Source organism: Mixophyes fleayi, chromosome 11, assembly GCF_038048845.1.
Source record: "Mixophyes fleayi isolate aMixFle1 chromosome 11, aMixFle1.hap1, whole genome shotgun sequence".
Lineage (NCBI taxonomy): Eukaryota > Metazoa > Chordata > Amphibia > Anura > Limnodynastidae > Mixophyes > Mixophyes fleayi.
Genome location: NC_134412.1, coordinates 97322575 through 97343054, shown reverse-complemented (window position 1 = coordinate 97343054; position 20480 = coordinate 97322575). Strand labels below are relative to the sequence as shown.

The following is a 20480-nucleotide window of genomic DNA, read 5'->3' as shown; positions in this document are numbered from 1 at the left end:
TGCTCTCTGTCAGCAGTATATACTGTGTGTGACTGACAGGCTGCTCTCTGTCACCAGTATATACTGTGTGTGACTGACAGGCTGCTCCCTATCAGCAGTATATACTGTGTGTGACTGACAGGCTGCTCTCTGTCAGCAGTATATACTGTGTGTGACTGACAGGCTGCTCTCTGTCAGCAGTATATACTGTGTGACTGACAGGCTGCTCTCTATCAGCAGTATATACTGTGTGTGACTGACAGGCTGCTCTCTATCAGCAGTATATACTGTGTGTGACTGACAGGCTGCTCTCTATCAGCAGTATATACTGTGTGTGACTGACAGGCTGCTCTCTATCAGCAGTATATACTGTGTGACTGACAGGCTGCTCCCTATCAGCAGTATATACTGTGTGTGACTGACGGGGTGCTCTCTGTCAGCAGTATATACTGTGTGTGACTGACAGGCTGCTCTCTATCAGCAGTATATACTGTGTGTGACTGACAGGCTGCTCTCTATCAGCAGTATATACTGTGTGTGACTAACAGGCTGCTCTCTATCAGCAGTATATACTGTGTGTGACTGACGGGGTGCTCTCTGTCAGCAGTATATACTGTGTGTGACTGACAGGCTGCTCTCTATCAGCAGTATATACTGTGTGTGACTGACGGGCTGCTCTCTGTCAGCAGTATATACTGTGTGTGTGACTGACGGGCTGCTCTCTGTCAGCAGTATATACTGTGTGTGACTGACAGGCTGCTCTCTGTCAGCAGTATATACTGTGTGACTGACAGGCTGCTCTCTATCAGCAGTATATACTGTGTGTGACTGACGGGCTGCTCTCTATCAGCAGTATATACTGTGTGTGACTGACAGGCTGCTCTCTATCAGCAGTATATACTGTGTGTGACTGACGGGGTGCTCTCTGTCAGCAGTATATACTGTGTGTGACTGACGGGCTGCTCTCTGTCAGCAGTATATACTGTGTGTGACTGACGGGCTGCTCTCTGTCAGCAGTATATACTGTGTGTGACTGACGGGCTGCTCTCTGTCAGCAGTATATACTGTGTGTGACTGACGGGCTGCTCTCTGTCAGCAGTATATACTGTGTGTGACTGACGGGCTGCTCTCTGTCAGCAGTATATACTGTGTGTGACTGACAGGCTGCTCCCTATCAGCAGTATATACTGTGTGTGACTGACAGGCTGCTCTCTGTCAGCAGTATATACTGTGTGACTGACAGGCTGCTCTCTATCAGCAGTATATACTGTGTGTGACTGACGGGCTGCTCTCTGTCAGCAGTATATACTGTGTGTGACTGACGGGCTGCTCTCTGTCAGCAGTATATACTGTGTGTGACTGACGGGCTGCTCTCTATCAGCAGTATATACTGTGTGTGACTCTTAGGCTTCTCTCTGTCTGTGGGTACTACAGGTATCACTGCCACTGATCAACAGTATTCTGTGTCTGTCTGACAGGCTGCTCTCTATCTGCGGGTACTCTGCCCTAGATATGGTTCTGGAGGGATGAGAGTAGAATGTAAACGTAAGTTACGATTGAAATATTTGCACATAAGCGTATGCCTGCTGTATTCAGAGCTGAAGATCCTTCCCCTTGACAACACACCCCTCAGATTCTTGCATTCAACTTGCGAACAAGGACAAAAACTTTTTATTTTATGTTACAAACTTTATTGCTGTGAAACATCATATAAATGTGAATAACCTTGTTACTACAGCAGGAAAAACATTCCAACACGCATACAATTTTTTTTTTCCTCCTCTTTGTTACAACACGCTCGACAAATCCTAATCTATGGATGAGTAACTACTAGAGTCTCAGTAAGCGTCTGCGAATCATTTGCTTGTAATTTACTAGCACTTTGCAGTTTGGGTGTTCATCATAATCATCATCTGCTTCTAACACCTGCCCCTAACCACCTGCAAATCAAACTGTATCCCAGTCTGATTCCATATACAAATGCTCAAATATGTCCTCACCGTACAGGTGTAATGATTGGCAAGTGGCTGAGCCGCAGGTCTGAACAGCCTCGACTGCGTATGATCACTTTGTGAAAAATGCAAAGATACTCTACACAGATAGGCGTATGTCAGGCTGCAGTGCGCCTTCTACACAAGGAATAATATTCTCTCCCACTCTATTTATATACAAGTTTGAACATTTGTCCAGTACATGAAAGAATTGTGACTGAGCGCTGATGAAGACGTGATCTCTTTTCGGTGCATGATCAATAGAACAGGTTTATCACAGTAAAATCAGTCTGTGATACACAAATCACTCAGTGAAAAAATTGTTTGTCATAAAACTCTCCATATATAACGATACTATTGTTACACGTATTTATAGAAGCTTATAGCACCATTTACTGCACGATCATTTATGGCTGAAAACAATAGTAATAACCGCAGCACGTGTAACATAAAAGAACACAGACGTCACTTATTGTCTTAGTCTCGGCCTGCGCAGCTATTTCTGTTGCATAATTTGGTTCAGAAGACAATACGCCGCTATATTGGTCGCTCTTGAAACCATCTAACTGGGCACTACATTGCTTTACTGAATGTAATGCTGATTCCTAACCGTATAGAGCTTGATTTGATATTGTCTAAACTTTAATAGTTATTTTAAGTTATAGATGTATTTAATAACTTTTAAGGTACGGGTTTAAAATTCTGTGATCCGCTTAATATTTTGGCTGATACATTCCTGGTAAAGTGGCCTGAAATGTGCCATTGAGGTTGTATTGATGTAGCTGCTGCTTGCCTGGTGGTGGAGGTGGAGTATTTCTACCCCTTTACCTCTCTCACCTTCTACTCCTGTGTAGGTTGAGTAACAGCAAAGTATCACAGATTCAGCAGACGTACCTGTGTACAGTTACCAGGATATACATGTGAGCCAGGCCATCCCATTTGATGAAAAAAAGTAATAGATCTTTAATTGCACCAATCATCTTTACTCTCCAGCATAATTTACTTAGGTAACAGGAAGTAGCTTCACTTGGGATAAGAGTTGACACACTTGCGTAGCTGGACATTTTTTTCCTTCCTCTCCCACTACATAGCTGGGATAATAATCCCAATGATTCTGCTTGGAGTATTGCCAGCAGTGTGAGGGGTGGGGGGGTTCCTGCGCTGCAGTATTATAATTTTAATTAGTTTTAAACAGTCACTGTGGCTCAGTGGTTAGCACCTCTGCCTCACAGCACTGGTGTCATGAGTTCAATTCCCGACCATGGCCTTATCTGTGAGGAGTTTGTATGTTCTCCCCATGTTTGCGTGGGTTTCCTCCGAGAGCTCCGGTTTCCTCCCACACTCTAAAAAACATACTGGTAGGTAATTGGCTGCTATGAAATTGACCCTAGTCAATGTGTCTCTCTGTGTCGGAGTGTGTGTGTGTGTGTGTGTGTTAGGGAATTTAGACTGTAAGCTCCAATGGGGCAAAGTGAATGAGTTCTCTGTACAGCGCTGTGGAATTAGTGGCGATATATAAATAAATGTTGATGATAATGAACAGTCAAAATCTACAATTTTGTAATTTGGCACAAAATGATAATGATCAATTTTATGGGCTATATTATAGCTACACAATCTCCTCCCCTCCCTGAAAAAAAAAATATTACCACGTTTAGAAAACAAAATTTACTATGATAAAGGTAAAGCACCAATGTCATTTAGTCTGTCCTAAATATACAGCTTAAGTATAAATTGAAATCATGTTTTCCCCGGATCTCTTCTTATAGACTTGCAAGAGTGGGCAGCACACAAAGCCCTCTGTAAAACATCTGGTAATGCAGCAAGATGTGATCACTTGTACGCAAGGTGCGTTCAGCAAATGTTCTTCTGTGTCAGTAGTGAAGATATTGTGAAAACTGTGACTGTTACAACCTACTGCTTGATTTCACTGCTTTTATAATACATTTCTTCCAAGCTCAAAACAAAAACAGTAAAAAGTCTTCAATTTAACAGAGTACAGATTGAAAAAGGCCAATTTAGTGCAATTTGCATATCAAAGGTGACGGTTTAGCGCCTTAGGTTCCCAGAACTTGTTAGTACACAAGATGATCTCTGCTGTGGGATGAGTTTACACACATCAGCCAGAGGATGCTATGATCAGCTTCAGAGAATTCGTCTAAGTTCCTTAATCAATTTGAATATAAACCCATACAATTCTGTATTTCTTCGTCCATTGCAAAGACAAAGCCATATGACCAGAGGATGCGTTCTGGAGAAATAGCTGTACAGTGGATATAAGGACATCATCCTCCTGCATTGTTGTCAGTAATCTGCGCGTCCCTCTCTATTCCTCATCCGAGGCAGCAAGAAGAGCAGCCTGAGCCTCTGTGTTGTGAGGTTTTATCTTCTTGATCCCAATATTCACCTCTCCAGCTTGTCCCTTATTCCTCCTTATGCAGCTGAAACAGAAAGCATTGGTCATTAAAGATACATTTACTGTGTCTATCCGAACAAAGTGTAATTCTCATTACCCATAGAGCGGAGCTCTACACAGACGTGTGTGTGTGTGTGTGTGTGTGTGTATATGTATAGAGTGGAGCTCTACACAGACGTGTGTGTGTGTATATGTATAGAGTGGAGCTCTACACAGACGTGTGTGTGTGTGTGTGTGTGTGTATATGTATAGAGTGGAGCTCTACACAGACGTGTGTGTGTGTGTGTGTGTGTGTATATGTATAGAGTGGAGCTCTACACAGACGTGTGTGTGTGTGTGTGTGTGTATATATATGTATAGAGTGGAGCTCTACACAGACGTGTGTGTGTGTGTGTGTGTGTGTGTGTGTGTGTGTGTGTGTGTGTGTGTGTATATGTATAGATCGGAGCTCTACACAGACGTGTGTGTGTGTGTGTGTGTGTATATGTATAGAGTGGAGCTCTACACAGACGTGTGTGAGTGTGTGTGTGTGTGTATATGTATAGAGTGGAGCTCTACACAGACGTGTGTGTGTGTGTGTGTGTGTGTGTGTGTGTGTGTGTATATGTATAGAGTGGAGCTCTACACAGACGTGTGTGTGTGTGTGTGTGTGTATATGTATAGATCGGAGCTCTACACAGACGTGTGTGTGTGTGTATATGTATAGAGTGGAGCTCTACACAGACGTGTGTGTGTGTGTGTGTGTGTGTGTGTATATGTATAGATCGGAGCTCTACACAGACGTGTGTGTGTGTGTGTGTGTGTATATATGTATAGATCGGAGCTCTACACAGACGTGTGTGTGTAGAGATTCCACAGAAGTGTTTGTAGAGCGGAGCTCCCACAGATTTAGGTATAGAGCGGAGCTCCACCCAATGTACATATACTTATGTATATAGATGTATACTAACTAACACCAACCAGAGGTGCATTCTGACTAATCGTCACATTTATACATCATTACCTATAAAACAGTTGAAATTGGTGGTCAGTTGCTAACTCTGCATTATAATCACTCCTGATGCAGACAATGAATTATCACTAAACTAAAGGGGCTGAATTAGGGTTAGGTGCAGAAAATGCAGCAAATGTTTCCACGTAGGGCTAATGATGCATACTCTGCATGCGTCACACATACTAGTCAGCTCTATTCTTATACTGCACTTTAGAGTTGGGATAAATCGTACCCAGCATTGACATCTGCATAAAGCCGATTCATTGAGAGAATAGGACGGAGTACAAAGAGCTCAGAACACAGGAGAGAGCATCTTCTATAGAACCAGAATATGGAACCGCGGTCTGCAGAAGACATTGATCCCTACCAAATCACCTACGTGTGGTTTATTCCATTGCACTTACCAATAAACCAAGAAATAATTGATGGCAACAATCAACAAGGCAACAGCATAATGCCAGCAGAAACACATGGTGATAAACATGATATTCTCATGATCTGTCTGGTTCCACTCCGGGGCTCCTCCAAGGGGATATAGTACAAACCCGATCTACAACAAAACAATAATGTATGAGACATCTGTGTGTTTTACAATGAGCTCCAATCTACCTGAAATATGCTGTATTATTGAGAGATGGGTTGTGCATTTTGTGGAATAACAATATGGCAGGAACTACATCCGTTGTACAAGGTGGCAAGGTTCATCTCCGGGCCTTGTACCCTTGGCGGTAGTTGAGCCACTGCAGTCAACTGATTATTATTAAGGACATGATTCTGAACACAATCATAAGTAATGACTGTGTAGGCTTCGAATGATGCGCGTAGAGTGTCGTAGAATAATAGCAGATATACAGTCAAGTCGATAACTACCTGCCAGAACCAGGTTCCTTGGAGGATGGCTAAACTAGTACGAAATAATTCAAGGACAATGTTGTTGTTCAGAAACACTTCAATCATAATAGTAATAGACCCTCCAAACACAGCTATGAGAAGCAAGGAATGAATATGCTGGTCAAGGGGTGGTCGATTGTGGACATGGTAATAGAAGAGAAGACCTGTGGAAAAGAGAAAAGTCAATGGTTATTTTTCTAAGACAGTGGTCGGGACTCCATAAAATGACTAAGACGAACCGGAAGATACACAAGTCTGAGATGAAAAAGTAAAAAAGAGGAGACAACTCTCTTACCTTCAATGAAAACAGCCAATGCCAAGGACAAACGGTCCATCCCCTTTGGAACTTTCAGAGGGAAGTATGTCAGGATGTCCACCACTCCGGAGAGACCATAGAAAAAGTACATTGTTGTATGCTGCCAGTTCATAAGCTTTACCCAGCCGTCCTTGGTGGCAAGATGCATGTGCGGTCCGTCTGGTACAAACTGCTCGGCCAACATCCCTGCAGAACAAGTGTCAATGTTGAAATAATACGCCAACATTTCTCTACAAAGATGTCATCAGTCTTCCAGAACGTTGTCATGCAAATTAAGCTCATTGTCTCTGAAAGTGTTCCCAACTACCTTCAACTTAATTCCCAAGAGAACAGTGATCTCAACCTCTATGTACAAACATTGAGTCCTGTGGAAGATCTTACCCACAAGAGTGAAGAAGACTTTCATTATTCCTTCAATAAGCTCCAGACGCTGGTAACCTTTGTTGGGGCGACAGTTTCCTTTTACTTTGGTTTTAAAGTATTTGAGGGGATATATCACGGACCACCACAAACCGAAAACGATGAAGAAACTGCCCGGCAGGGCATGACCTTTAAAGTTTGCCATTTATTTACCTGAAACAACAGAAAATTATATAATCTAAAGGTCCCAAAGAATGTCCTCCCAATAAGATTAAACGGGATTAATTGCAGGGAAAAGTCTTTACTCAACTCAATGACCGATACAAGAGGATTGGGGGGGGGGGGGGGGGGATTTCACCAATACCTTTCTTATTCAAGGACAAAGGATAAGTATATGTAAAAACTAAAAGTACAGACTAAATACGGGACAGATAGATAAGTCTTAGTTGGAGCATTACAATAACCCTGTTCATCAACTAGAGAGAAAGTTAACACGCTCTTATCATTGAAATGAACAAGCAGCATGAATTGATGGCTTTATTGTATTAGGAAACCACTGTGCCAACGATATTATAGACTGTGTGTAGAGTATTATGACCTGTCTGAAGGAAAGAGAAGTACCATCCAAAAATATAGATACAGGGCAAACATATTAAACTTTTAAGTCTCTATTTAAACACAGGGAAAACGGAGACCGTGCAAACTCCATACAACTATAAGACCCTGGTCAAAAACAAATTTAGGACCCCAACGCTGTGAGCCAGCAATGCTAACCACTTTGCCACTATCCTGCACATATCATCCCCTTTATAAAATTGTGACACAAAGCTTTCTTTGTTTAATCCCATCTTTGAAGACAGTCAGTTCATAGGAATGGTGAAACGTACATGCAAAATTGCAATTCCAGTAGTTTGAGGATGAGTGTGACAGTCACCCTCAGAGGGATTAAGACACTGGATTCCAAACTTTTTCAGTTCAAGGCACCCTTAGGATTTCCAAACATTTTTCAAGGCACCCCATAGCCAAAATAATAACCAAGTAGTACCCCCATTGCTTACCACTGGCCCTGGCCGAAGAACCCCTGTGAGATCTCCAAGGCACCCCAGGGAGTGTAGGCGCACAGTTGGGGAACCACTGGATTAAGAGAATGAATATTTGCTCTCGTCCCATGCTCAAGGTGATGGTCATCACTAAGTATATTGTATTATTACACTACTTTCATGTGGCCTGACAACCATCTCCACATTCTGTAACTGACTTTCTTTTCTTTTCAAACAAGCAAAGAGAAAAAGGCTCCAGGCAAAGTTCCAGCAATATATCCAATTGAGTCCAACACTATCTTGATGGAACCTAGTCCATAAATAATCACCTGAGCGATCCTGTTAACATTCTTGAATGGGGATATATTTTCTCCCTAATATTAGTGCTATCAAACTATTAGTATGGTCAAAATTACAGCAACCGCCTATATTACAATATAGTTTGCCAAATTCTATTTACGGTACACTGGAGTGTGAACAAAAGTATAATTAAGATTTATTGTAATGTAGAGATTGGAAAATTGGCTCTGAGATCTGACAAATTACACCTCACACCTCTGTATTCTTTCCGCTCCTGGAAAATCTAGAATTTCAGGAAGGAGATGCAAAACAACCGTTCACTAGATGGGTACTAAACCGAGACACCTCCTGGAAAACCCCTCACATACCCGGAGATGTAGTAAAATGAGACGTTTTATCCAAACACATTATGTACAAACAGTTCTTCATGTGCTGGGGCAACAAGGCGTGTTTAACCCTCGAGATTCACTCATACAGAATGTCCCTTACACCACCTCAGCCCAATGTGCAAGAACTCTCATTATAATGTTAAGGCTCAGATCTTAATACCACCGACAACCTGTGAAATGACATCAAAATTGCTGTTCACAAACATTCCTCATTTAACCTGATAAAACCAGAGAAATGTTGGAAAGAAGAATGTCTGGTAAATGCAGTGTCCAGATGTGCAAAGCTAGACTCCCAGCTGTAAGTAGGTGCTATTACAAGTATTATCATCAATCAATGTCAGACTTATAATTGTAATTAACAGATAATGCAGAATAAACCTATTAAATTTGAAATTAAAATGTAAAACATTTGAAAGTGATGAGTACTTTTTATAGGTACGGTATGAAGGACATACTTGTACACCCAGAGAAATGGCCAAAATGTTGCTGACTGACTGTGGAAGGGGACAATGTGGAACTGGACACTTGCGTACGGACAGCCGTGGCAGGTGCAGTGGGTGGGAGGTTATACTGGTCACTTGAGACGATGCAGACTTTCTATGGTGCCTGGAATCTGCATAAACAGGACTTTGGTTGGTCCTTCTTCCTGGGGACAGATGCAAAGCTGGCACTATGGGGTCTTGTGCACCAGAACAGCTCGTTACACTGCTAGTCCGATGGAGAGAGTACAGCCATGTGTCTGAGGGATCTGTCAAACCCTTCCTTCCTGCACCATGCTTCTTGATGGACTAGAGCCGCATTAAGGGCACGTGCCCAGGCAGCGCTCCCTCAGGGGGCCCCACAGACCAGATATATAGCACTGTATGGTTCATCTTATGATCCGTTCCTCTCTCCCTTCACCTCCTCTGATCACATCACATGGGACACGCACCACATGACAGAATAGTCTGCCTCTCCAACAGTGTGGCTGGATGAAGGTACGTGGAGGAGGGGAGCTATTCATTTAATGGTGGAGTGTTGTAATGGTAGGTGCAATTAATTATTATGCGGGGTGATGGTGGGGCTTTTTAATTTAATAGTCAGGCCTATTAATTCAAGGTGAAGTGATCGGTCCTTTAATGTAATACTGGGGTGGTTTGGAGGCTATTAATTGATATGGGACTGAGTTTAGGGAGAAAGAGGACTATTTATTATGTGAATATTAGTAATTTAATGATGGCGATGGCATTTTAGGAGGGAGGTCTTAAACGTGGGTAGTATTGAGCCTGGTTGGAGTTTTCAAAAAAAAATAAAATCAAAATAGGGCCCCCAACATTCCAGGATCCAGACAAGCAGCAACTGATCTAAAGACACCAGCAGCCACAAGTGGTGAAAGTGATAAGAACAGATAGGAGAGAGCAGGACAGTCTGCCAACTGTCCTGAATCTGTTGGAGCAATGCCAAATTTGGGTGACTGTATCATTTAGTGAGATTTGGTCCGACTACAAGGACAGTTGGGAGATATGTCCCTCATCACACTGTACTACTCATGAAGGTAGAGCTGCGTGCATCTAACTGTAGTGCAGACAGTACTGCCTGTGTATTTGTCTAAAATGATAACTATGTTACATCATAGGGGCCATCCTGTCCTAAGTGTCCCAGGCCCCCCAGAGCCTTAATCCAGCTCTGGGTGGCTTGGTCCAGGTCATGTTGTAAATCACAAAGGATTAAGACACCTTGAGATCAGACGTGAAAAATGATGATAATTAATTACAGCAGAGCAATGGAGACTATTACGTGTCCCTGGTGTCTTCCACTTCCCAAGTCGTGTGAATCGCACGACCTCCGGATGACGGTCACCGCGGAGAAGTACAGATGGCGTCCCCAGGGGATGAGAACTGCACGAATCTACTTGTTACAGTCACAATCATTCATTAATCATTACTGAAAAGTTAATTAAAAAGAAAATAAAAGGAAAAATAATAGTACGAAAAGCAGAGAGGTTTTATTTTTAAAGTGACTGCATTTCCGCCTGTAATTTCTTATAGAAAATATGTTCCTGCCTTTGCCCCAAAACACATGTTTAGATTAATGGTTTTGCTGGGAAACTCAAACACACAAAGAACAAGTCTTGCTCATTTCTACAGCTACCAGGTCCTCAACTCCGGCTTATCAAATATATATATATATATATATATATAAAACAAAACAAAAAAAACAACATAATATATTTATTATTACACGACCCCCCCTTCAACAAAGCGGTGAGGACATTTACACAGTTGTCAATGAAGGAAAGTGATGTCCGTGAAGTGACCTCCCCCAGACACCTGCACTGACAACCGACTAACCTGTGTCTGATGTTGCCCTCCCCTCGCTCCTCTGGGCAGTCAGCCGTACCCATGTTCTGGTGATCACTGCTGATTGGGGTGGGGGGTATCCCAGAAAAGTCAAAGGGTTTCTCCAAGCTGTTAATGCTTTAGGATCTCCTCCTCTACCCGATTTGAGCTACCACAGGGTATTCTAAGACTCTTCGCTCCACCACAGCTGAACACTTACAGGCTGCCAATCTCTAATGTATATGTGAAATCTTGTATATGCTCCAAGTGGTAATAGAAATGTCTGACAGTCTGCAACACATGAGTCACTTATACAAGTATTAAGTGATGTTACTGAGAGCCACTTGTGTTTTGAATCGTTCGGTTCACACATACATTACATGCCACAATCCGGTTTTTCAAGCCCATTAATCCCATTCTGCAAAAGTTGTCAGTGTAGCAATCACAACAGACAATGCCTCTAACAAACATCCAGTTACGACACACCCACACAAAACCTGGCAGCAAAATTAGAATCAGACACAACATACGTAATCTGCAGGCTGGTCGGAGATTTGTGCCTGCAGTGTGCTCCACAATGTGATCTCTACATGACCACACACATTCCTGGACTGCACAAAGCACAGAAAGGAAACTGCTGCCCTCCTGGCCTCCAATTTTAATCAAATTACCATCAAAATATTTATAAATTGCGCCCCCCTTCAGCATTGTGTGCTGGGCAGCCGCCTCTCTCGCACAGCACCAGTTTCGAACCCTGCCACAAAGCTACACGTTAGGGGGCCATTAATATTTCAACAGATAAACCAATTCTCTGGCTCATTATAAGGTTTGCTTTAAAGACAAACGCTACTAGTGGAAATCTCCCCCCTACCCCAAACTAAAAGAAGATCAACCAGCATTGGGAGATATTCCCCCACATAGGTGCCTCCAGGACTCAAAGTCTAAAGTCTGGATGTCACCTGGGGCAGAAGGTTGTTGCTGAAGCAGCGTGTCCGACAACCTGCAATAATCTATCCATCGCAGGTCTGGATTGCAATAACCACCTGCCCTGCGCACAGCGGCGGGCTGGGTCGGGGGCACAGTGGCATTTGCACAGCTCATGTCTGCAGCTAGCAGCCGTGAAGCATGCAGAAGATGCTCTCCAGATGTTCAGATTGTGTTTATGTATCAAACATAATCGGAGTGGCTGGGAGTGTCTTTAACCTGCCTCATGGCTGCCAGCTGGCGCAGATACTGGGTATGCTGCTATAATCAGTGCCTTCTAGGAAACCGATTGTTAGATGCTGCTGGTAATTCACCATATAGTATAACTTTCTCCCAGCACAGTCAAACTTATTCTACAGTTTGGGATCCAGTGTAGGATCGCAGGAAAGGTGAGTGCTGTATTTGGGTCAATATCAGAGATCTGGGGTCTGTTTTTTTCGCCAACAGGGTTTGGAGAGGGTTGGGGGGTCTGCAATTATAATGACACCAGTGATCAACTACTGTAATTTAGTGCAATTAACTGTTTCAGAATATAACCGTCTCAGATCCTTTCCAGTCCTAAGGGCCCCCATAATATACAAAGAAAATCTCTGTATTGTACAGCGTCACTAGAATGCTGTCTGTATTCTATGACGGACACTAAGCTGCTCCCTATAACATATGGCAGCCACCTAGATACTTCCAATATTGTATGGCACTCATTGAGATGCTCCCTATATTGCATTGGTTACTAAGATGCTCTTTGTATTGTAAGGCAGACGCTGGAGAAAACTAGGCAAATGCAATGGTTTTGTATTTGCCAATTGCTCTTTGACTTTAGAATTTCACTGATAGATAATTACATGCTGGTAGAAGAGCCTGGGCACATTGCTGGCGTTTCCCCCCCGCCCCTCCCAAGCCAAAAGTTGCAATTCCATACTGCGATAACCACCTGCCCTCTACAGGTTCTGGGCTGCTGCACAGTCGGTCAGTTAGTAAATACCCCCCCACTGTCTGAGCCACCTGTATGATGTAAAACATCCTTTATCATCCTTGTCCCCATGAACTTGGCGTCCCACCTACAAAATATGACTAGGTGTAGTAAGTGATCTTTCCGTCCTGCTGAATGAGTTAATGTTTACCCACAATCTGTTTTACCTCTGCGTCTGGGAGCCAAGTACACTACAGGATGTTATCAGTGAGGCTGGGGCAGGTGCTTTTCTCCCAGCGTATGAGTCTGTGTGTACACCTAGGTTAGGGCTGCTCTCTGTGCCCAGATACACACACGACATTTGTTGGAAAGTGCTTGAGGCTCAGACATACAAGCAGCACAGGCTGCCACACGGCAAGTGTTTGCATTGTGTGCCTTTCACAAGTCCTAGTAACTGCACACACAGACACAGTAGACATCTCTTAGACTGCAGGGTCTGCTCAACCATGTGGGACAGTCTCTCTGTGCAAATCAGAACAAATGGGTCACAGTTTGTAATATTTCTTAGTATTGCTGTTCTATGAAATATGACCAATAAGATTTCTATAAACCAGCTCAGTTGTTTTTTAATTTTTTTTTTTATCATGGACAAAGACACCTTGGCAGCCTATTATATATAAATAATTATGAAACATTTGTAACTACACATGTGGATGTACCACAAAACACCACAACTTACAAGAATATACTAACTGCACACTACTATGACGACTTTGGACCCAGGGGAAAATTGGGAGGTTATTGCATAGAATGTTTTTAAAAAAACAAAATACACTGTACGTAAAGACAGATATTGTGGAGAGCTAAATAAGGACCAACGAGAAAGATTCTGCAGTGAAAGGTTTGTAAAACGATAATTTGAATGAAATCCATCAAATGAATGTGGAAACTGCCGATATCTCTCACCTGTGTGGTCTTTCCCGGCTGCACACTCCTGAGATCTCACCTGTGTGGTCTTTCCTGGCTGCACACTCCTGAGATCTCACCTGTATGCGGTCTCTACCGGCTGCACACTCCTGAGATCTCACCTGTCACTCCTTGGCACACACTCCTGAGATCTCAGCAGGAAGATCTGTAACAGGTGAACATTCCACCCACCTCATCCCAGGACAGGCTGGGGGAGGTGTGTACGCAATTGTGCGACCTTTGCACAGGATGACACAAGTGTAATAAAACCAGTTCTGTTCGTTAAACACGCTTGAATTGTTACATTATATCAGCCTTTTGGTTACTGAGCTGCTCCACCAGCAAATAAACAATATTGTGAGGATTAATGGTAAAACATGTTTAACCAGTCCTGTGTGTGCACATTTAATGGTCTGAAAGTATATAAATGCCTAATTATACATCAAAGACAAAACTTATATATGGAAAATAAAGCTTTTATAAAACTTGAAAATAGCTTTGAAAAAACTGGGAAGAGCAACAGATAGACGTGCAGAAAATGCATATAAATAGGTCAGGGCAATAAGTGGTTATATGAAAATAGTGTGATGACAGTTTGATGAAAATAAACACAGTAAACAGTATATAACACAGTATATACATATCAACACAATAGAAGACTTAAAGGAGGTTTCCTATTGCAGGAGAAATGTATAAAATGCAGTGACCCTATCAAAACCTCGACTACTGTACTAATATCCAGATGTGCGCAGTCCTGAATTCACTGTAAGCCGTAATAAGCCTCAAACTCAAGCCTCATGCGAGTTCCAATAACACACACACACATATATATATATATATATATATATATGCTCAGGCCCGGTTCCCGAGAACCGAACACACCCGAACTTAGCATTTCCGAGAGTCGAGCTGCTTCGGTACTTTCACGCTTTTTCGGGATCAAAACCGAGGCAAAACATCATTGTTACGTTGTCGAGTTTTGAAATCTATAAGTACCGCCCTTCACGGCGATCTAGCACCATTCCACAGAGGGGTAGCACAGTCTATAGAGCAGTTGGGCAGCAACATAGACAGAATTGAAAGTGGATGGGGTAGCAGTGTTCAAAAAAAGTCTACAGTGACATTCAGGAGTACTCCATTGCTAATTGTCATTGCTGAAAAATACAAATACTAGGGATGGCAGGCTTGGTGTACTTCTGCAGTCACATTCTACTGTGTTATATAGGTAAAACACTGAGAGGAGAGCTCCATTGCTAATTGTCATTGCTCAAATACAAATACTAGAGCTAGCAGGCTTGTCTTCTGAATTTGCTGTCAATGTGTACGGTGTTATATAGGTTACACACAAAGAGGAGAGCTCCATTGCTAATTGTCATTGCTGAAATAGAAATTATAGGGCTGACTGGCTTGGTCTAAATCTGCAGTTACATTTTACTGTACCATAACTCACTCAGAAACAGGAGTGGTGGTAGGGTTCAGTGCTGAAAAAGAAATTGTAATAATAGGGCTGTCAGTGTTCTTAAAAGTCTCCAGTGACATTCTACTGTGCCAAAGCTCATACAGGATCAGGAGGGGTGACATTGTTGTTGTCACTCTCCAGTCTCAGTCATGATGATACTAATCCCTCTACCTCATGTGCTAAAGCCTATGTTCAAGTGCATAGTGGTTTTAAGTCAGGGAAACAAACATGTAAATAAAAAGCTTGTACCTTTTTAAAGAAAAACAAAAACGCTTTAATAAAGGTGAAAGTTTACTGTAAAAAAACATAAAATTGCCAAGATGCCATTCTACCCAAAATATTACCAAGCATACCAGAATCAGGTAGCTTCCTTCTCTAAGCTAGATTTCAGCATCTACAGTCTACACTGTCATCATATTCACCCTCATCATTGTGTACATGTTCCTCAAACAATACTAATTCATCCCCGCTGGAATCCACCATCACAGAAGTCTGTGTACTTTGATGTAATTGCCGATAATGTCCTCATGAAATTTGTAGTTCATTTTATGGCAGAGCTGTCACAATTTTTGCGCAATTCTTTTAGACCAGCCCAAATGTCAAAATGTTGTGCTGACTCATCTGCATCACCACTGGGTGTCTTTGGAAAGCTTAGTTTTTTTCTAGAAGCAGTTGCCAGCGAAACCAAAGGAGGAGACGTCTTTGTGTCATATACCAGTTGAGCTGTCAGCCTGCTGACCAGGAGCTCATTGCATCTATTGTGGTCTGGGACAGTGGGAAATAAAGACATAGCTCTTAAACCTAGGATCAAGCACAGTTGATCCAATTTCAAGATGTTCATAACTCTTGGATCCTGGCGAAGCGAATTAAGTACTTAATCTACAATAACAATATAGTTAGCGGATCTGCTTTGTTTCATTTCCTCCTTCAATTTCTCTAGCTGCTTCTAAGTCTAATTAGGGCAATCACTTGACTCAAGCTAACAGTGTCTGCAGTCTCTTCCCTGGTGACTACTTCGCTGGACTAAAGTACATTTCCCCTCAAATTATATTACTCTTGTAGCTGTTGCATTCTCCTACATGCTGTTGCACAATCCCAAAAATTACCCTAAATATTTCGGGACACAGACAGCATCTCCTGCATGTCATTGTCATTTTTTAAAAAGTTCTGTACCACCAAGTTGATTGTGTGAGCAAAACAGGGAATGGGATGGAATTCCCACCGCTGTAATGCTCTAACAATATTGGTGGCTTTATCAGAAATCACATATCCTCAGGAGAGTCTAAGCAGGATAAGCCATCCCTTAGTTTTTTCAAACAGGTTGTCAGCAGTATTACCTCTGACCTGCTCCTTGTTTCGTCTCTGATAACCACCTCTCACTCCCGCCTTCATGACTTCTCCTGTGCTGCTTCCCACATATGGAATTCCCTACCACGCTCAATCAGACTTTCCCACAGCCTTCAAATCTTTAGATGCTCTTTGAAAACCCATCTCTTTTTTAGAGATGGGTTGCACCCTCACAACTATCCCAATCTCCACTCTGAGTCACACTCGCTTCTCTTGTTTCAGCTGTGCCCTCTTCCCTTTAGAATGTAAGCTCTCTAATGAGCAGGGTCCTCCATACCCTTTGTTTTCATGTCTCCATTCATTTTGTCTGCCTTGTCTGTGCTTGTTTTACATATGTCTTTAGTTTGCCCAGTTCTGCTTGTCCACATATCTGTGGTTAAGTGTACAGTGGGTAGAATGTCATTTTGTAGCCCAATAATTAAATTTTTTATGAACCTTCTGGTAGAGGTGAGGAATAGCTTTTCTAGTAAAATGGTGTCGTGATGGAATTTGGTAACGGGGACACAAGACCTCAAGTAATAGTCTAACACCAGCTGCATTAATAGTAGATATTGGACGCAGATCTAATACTAGCATAATCGCCATGGCGTCTGTGATCCGCTTTGCGACTGGGTGAAAGCTTTCTATCTTGCTAAGGATTGTTTAACAGTCAATTGTTGTAAACTACAAGTAGTCTTCTTCTTGGTCTGCTTCTGTGTTGAAGAACCACCCCCAGCAGAAGCAGCAGCAGTGGGCATAATGCTCAAAGATTCTTCTGAGGAGTCCTGGATAGGGGAGGAGTCATCTCGCATTAGCAACTTGGATGCAGGACTAACTCCGATCACTTGTAAAGATATTGATGATGAAGGTGTTGGGGGTGTAGATTGCAGGTGCTGGGATTTAGATGAGAGAAGGGAGGTAGCTGATGCTGAACTGCTTGGTGTTATTTTTTAGCATAAGTTTCTGATTTTCCCAAGAGCTTTCCATGATCTTGCTTCAAATGGTGTAAGATGGATGAGGATCCTAGATGGTTAAGGTCCCTACCTCTACTGAATGTGGCTTTACAAACGCTACAAATGGCTAGACAACTGTTGTTAGGATTTGGGTAAAAATAATTCCACACTTAAGAGGTGGATTTTTTGGTCTTATACACACACACACACACACACACACACACCCCGCTGCTTCTTCAAAGGTAAGAGGCTGCAGGGTACTTCTCTTGTCCGTGACAGGCGCTTCGTGTGGAGTCACTAAAAACACTGGATGGGCACCATGATGTAATTTGTTCAGAGTTTTTAGGTGCCTCCCTAACCACTGTTGCCCTAGGTGGCTGCTTAGGGTCGGCTAATGGCAGTTCCGCGCGTGTGATCTATGTACAGTGTATATATATAATATTAGTACATATGCCCACATACCCCCTGGAGTTTATTTAGTTGGCTATGAGCTCTAGGAGCACAGATATTTGATGGCATCTTGATATTTGTTTGTTTCTCATGTATTTGCTTTTCACGTTTAATCTAATGAGGCTATAGGTGTTGTGAAAATGATAAAACCCTGTACCACTTAATTTTATGTAGAGAAAGCAAGCTGAAACTATCATTTAATTTAAAAATAGGTAAAATTAAAGTGGAAAATTTGTGCCTGGCCTCATGAGTAGGATTGATAAGGATAGTCAGGAAAAGCTCAAAAGATGGGAATGTGAAAATAAACCTTAATAGCCAGACATTCATGAGTTAAATGGATGACTTTAAGTATGATGAAAACATAACAAACAGTACTTGTCTTTGTAGGAACTGATTTCTAAGGGTTTATGATTAAGCAGATATTTTATCTTATTGTCACAAGCCGCCGCGGCTCCGGGCACCGCCGCAACTCGCTCTCCTCTGTGGCCCAGCGTCCCGGCCTTCGTCATGACGACCGGGACATCACTTCCGGCTTGTCCCGGCCGTTGACAAGGCAATGGTCGGGACGCTCTTTCTGTATAGTGCCGCGTCCCGGCTCGTGCGCAAAATTAGGGATTAGCCAGGTGGCTAATTACTCTTCCCTCTGTGTCATTTTTCATTGGCCAGTGCTAGTATATAAGGCAGGGAGGGGCAATCCTCTCCTACCGGTTATAGTCCCTGCTTCTTGCAAACTTTCCTGCTGTGTTGCTGTATTGGTATACCCTCTCTTCTGTTGCCGACCTTTGCCTGGATTTTGACTCTGATTGATTGCCTGTGACCTCGACCCCCTGCTTGAATTAGATGCAGCTGATTTTCTTGTGACCCTGAACCCTTTGCCTGGACTTGGACACTGCTGTACTGCCTGTGACCTTTAGACCTCTGGTCTGGACCTAGACGCTGTTGTTTGCCGGCTACTAAATATCCCTTGCCGGGATCTTCACTCCACCTCTGTGTGAACACCAGCACTACGTTCTCAGGTATCAGCTCCTACTACTAGAGTACAAGGGCATCAGAGTCCCTGTGAGCGCATCTAGCTCTACGGGAAAAGCGGTTCCTATAGGTGAAGACCTCTGAAGCGGTTCTAGGAGTTGATGCCTGGGGGCGTGAGCCGTAACACTTATGTATAGAGAATAGAGAACAAGCCTTTTATATTCAAGTTGATGAAGTTAGTTTCAACTATAGACATATGTAAGACTTGTATAAATACGAAGAAAGGAATTTGGACGGATAAGAGACCAGTTCTCAGCTTAATATTATTGTGTGCTGTGCGAGTAATATATTCCATAGTTTTCATTTCTTTTATTATTTCAAAAGTCCACTAATACATGTAATAAAATCACAAAGTAGAGTGCCTTTTATTTTGCATGTTGAATTAATGCTAGTTTGAACAATTCCATTAACAAAAGATATCCGCACCAGTTAATTCTTGAGGTCATTTTTATGGCATTTTTTTCCTGCTGGCATATATACCTCAATTTACATTATGAGGGTGCACTTCCAGAATAAAATACAATGTCACAAACAAAAAAAAGGAACAGAAAAAGAGGTAGTTTAAACGATCTAAGATATGTAACAGATTTCTAAATACACTTAACTTCTTGACAAACTTAATTTGTTACACCACACATACATTATACTATTTATATGCATTACAGGAAGAGGCATAGTTAATAAAAGTATATTATATAATAAAAACAGAATAAAAAATATATTTAAAAAATGTTTATGATGTTAGTTTATACAATGTGGTCTGTATAATGTAGCTGCCAAGGTTACTTAGTTTCATAAGTAGGAAGGTTCAAAAAAAGGCGAATTATTTCTAAATAAAATAGCTTGTGGAAATCTAGAGGACTGATGGAGGGCAGGGATGGATCCCAGTAGCAGAAGACTGAAGAGAACCCCAAGTAGTAGTACAGGATGTAGCTAAAGAGTCTCTAATAATAATCTGTCAGTTTGTGCAATAGATCTATACCCTCAGAATGCAGGGGATTGACTAAAGACTAGAGATGGTCACTGACCCCCGTGTTTTGGTCTTGTATTCGGTTTTGGATCTGGATTACCTTCGTGTTTTGGTTTTGCAAAACGGCCCTTGCGTGTTTTGGTTTTGGTTTTGTTTGGTTTGGTTTTGCTATTTTCGAAAAAAATAAAAAAAATTTGGTCTAAAATAACCTAATTCAGTGCTCCACCAGTTTCTTAGATAAGTGAGGTAATTCTAAAGCTAATAAATTATGAAAAAAACAGTTTAATCCCTGGTAGGCCGTCCTTAATTCGAACACTTGTCTGCAAATTATACAGACAAACCTGGTTGTCTACCTCCTCCATCTTTGATTATTGGCAATGTAGCCATCGTCTTTGGGTGTATATTACACCCTAGACTTGTAGTTGAATATTAAAAAAAG

General features: G+C 42.1%; 1 protein-coding gene across 2 annotated transcripts in view; it reads right to left on the bottom strand.

Moving 5' to 3' along the window:
- Positions 1 to 1621: 1621 nt before the first annotated feature.
- TMEM45B (transmembrane protein 45B) overlaps positions 1622 to 20480 on the bottom strand; it is a 31907-nt gene continuing 13048 nt past the window's right edge. The window contains exons 2-7 of one of the 2 annotated variants that reach the window (XM_075190525.1): positions 13855 to 13976; positions 6969 to 7160; positions 6567 to 6773; positions 6251 to 6435; positions 5785 to 5930; positions 1622 to 4411 (exon numbers count right to left, since the gene is read on the bottom strand). In XM_075190525.1, the coding sequence (XP_075046626.1) occupies positions 4297 to 4411; positions 5785 to 5930; positions 6251 to 6435; positions 6567 to 6773; positions 6969 to 7152 (837 nt within the window). In that variant the 5' untranslated portion in view covers positions 7153 to 7160; positions 13855 to 13976 and the 3' untranslated portion in view covers positions 1622 to 4296. Of the gene's footprint in view, positions 4412 to 5784; positions 5931 to 6250; positions 6436 to 6566; positions 6774 to 6968; positions 7161 to 11006; positions 11619 to 13854; positions 13977 to 20480 lie in introns of those variants that run through there. The other variant, XM_075190526.1, reaches the window with a different exon arrangement.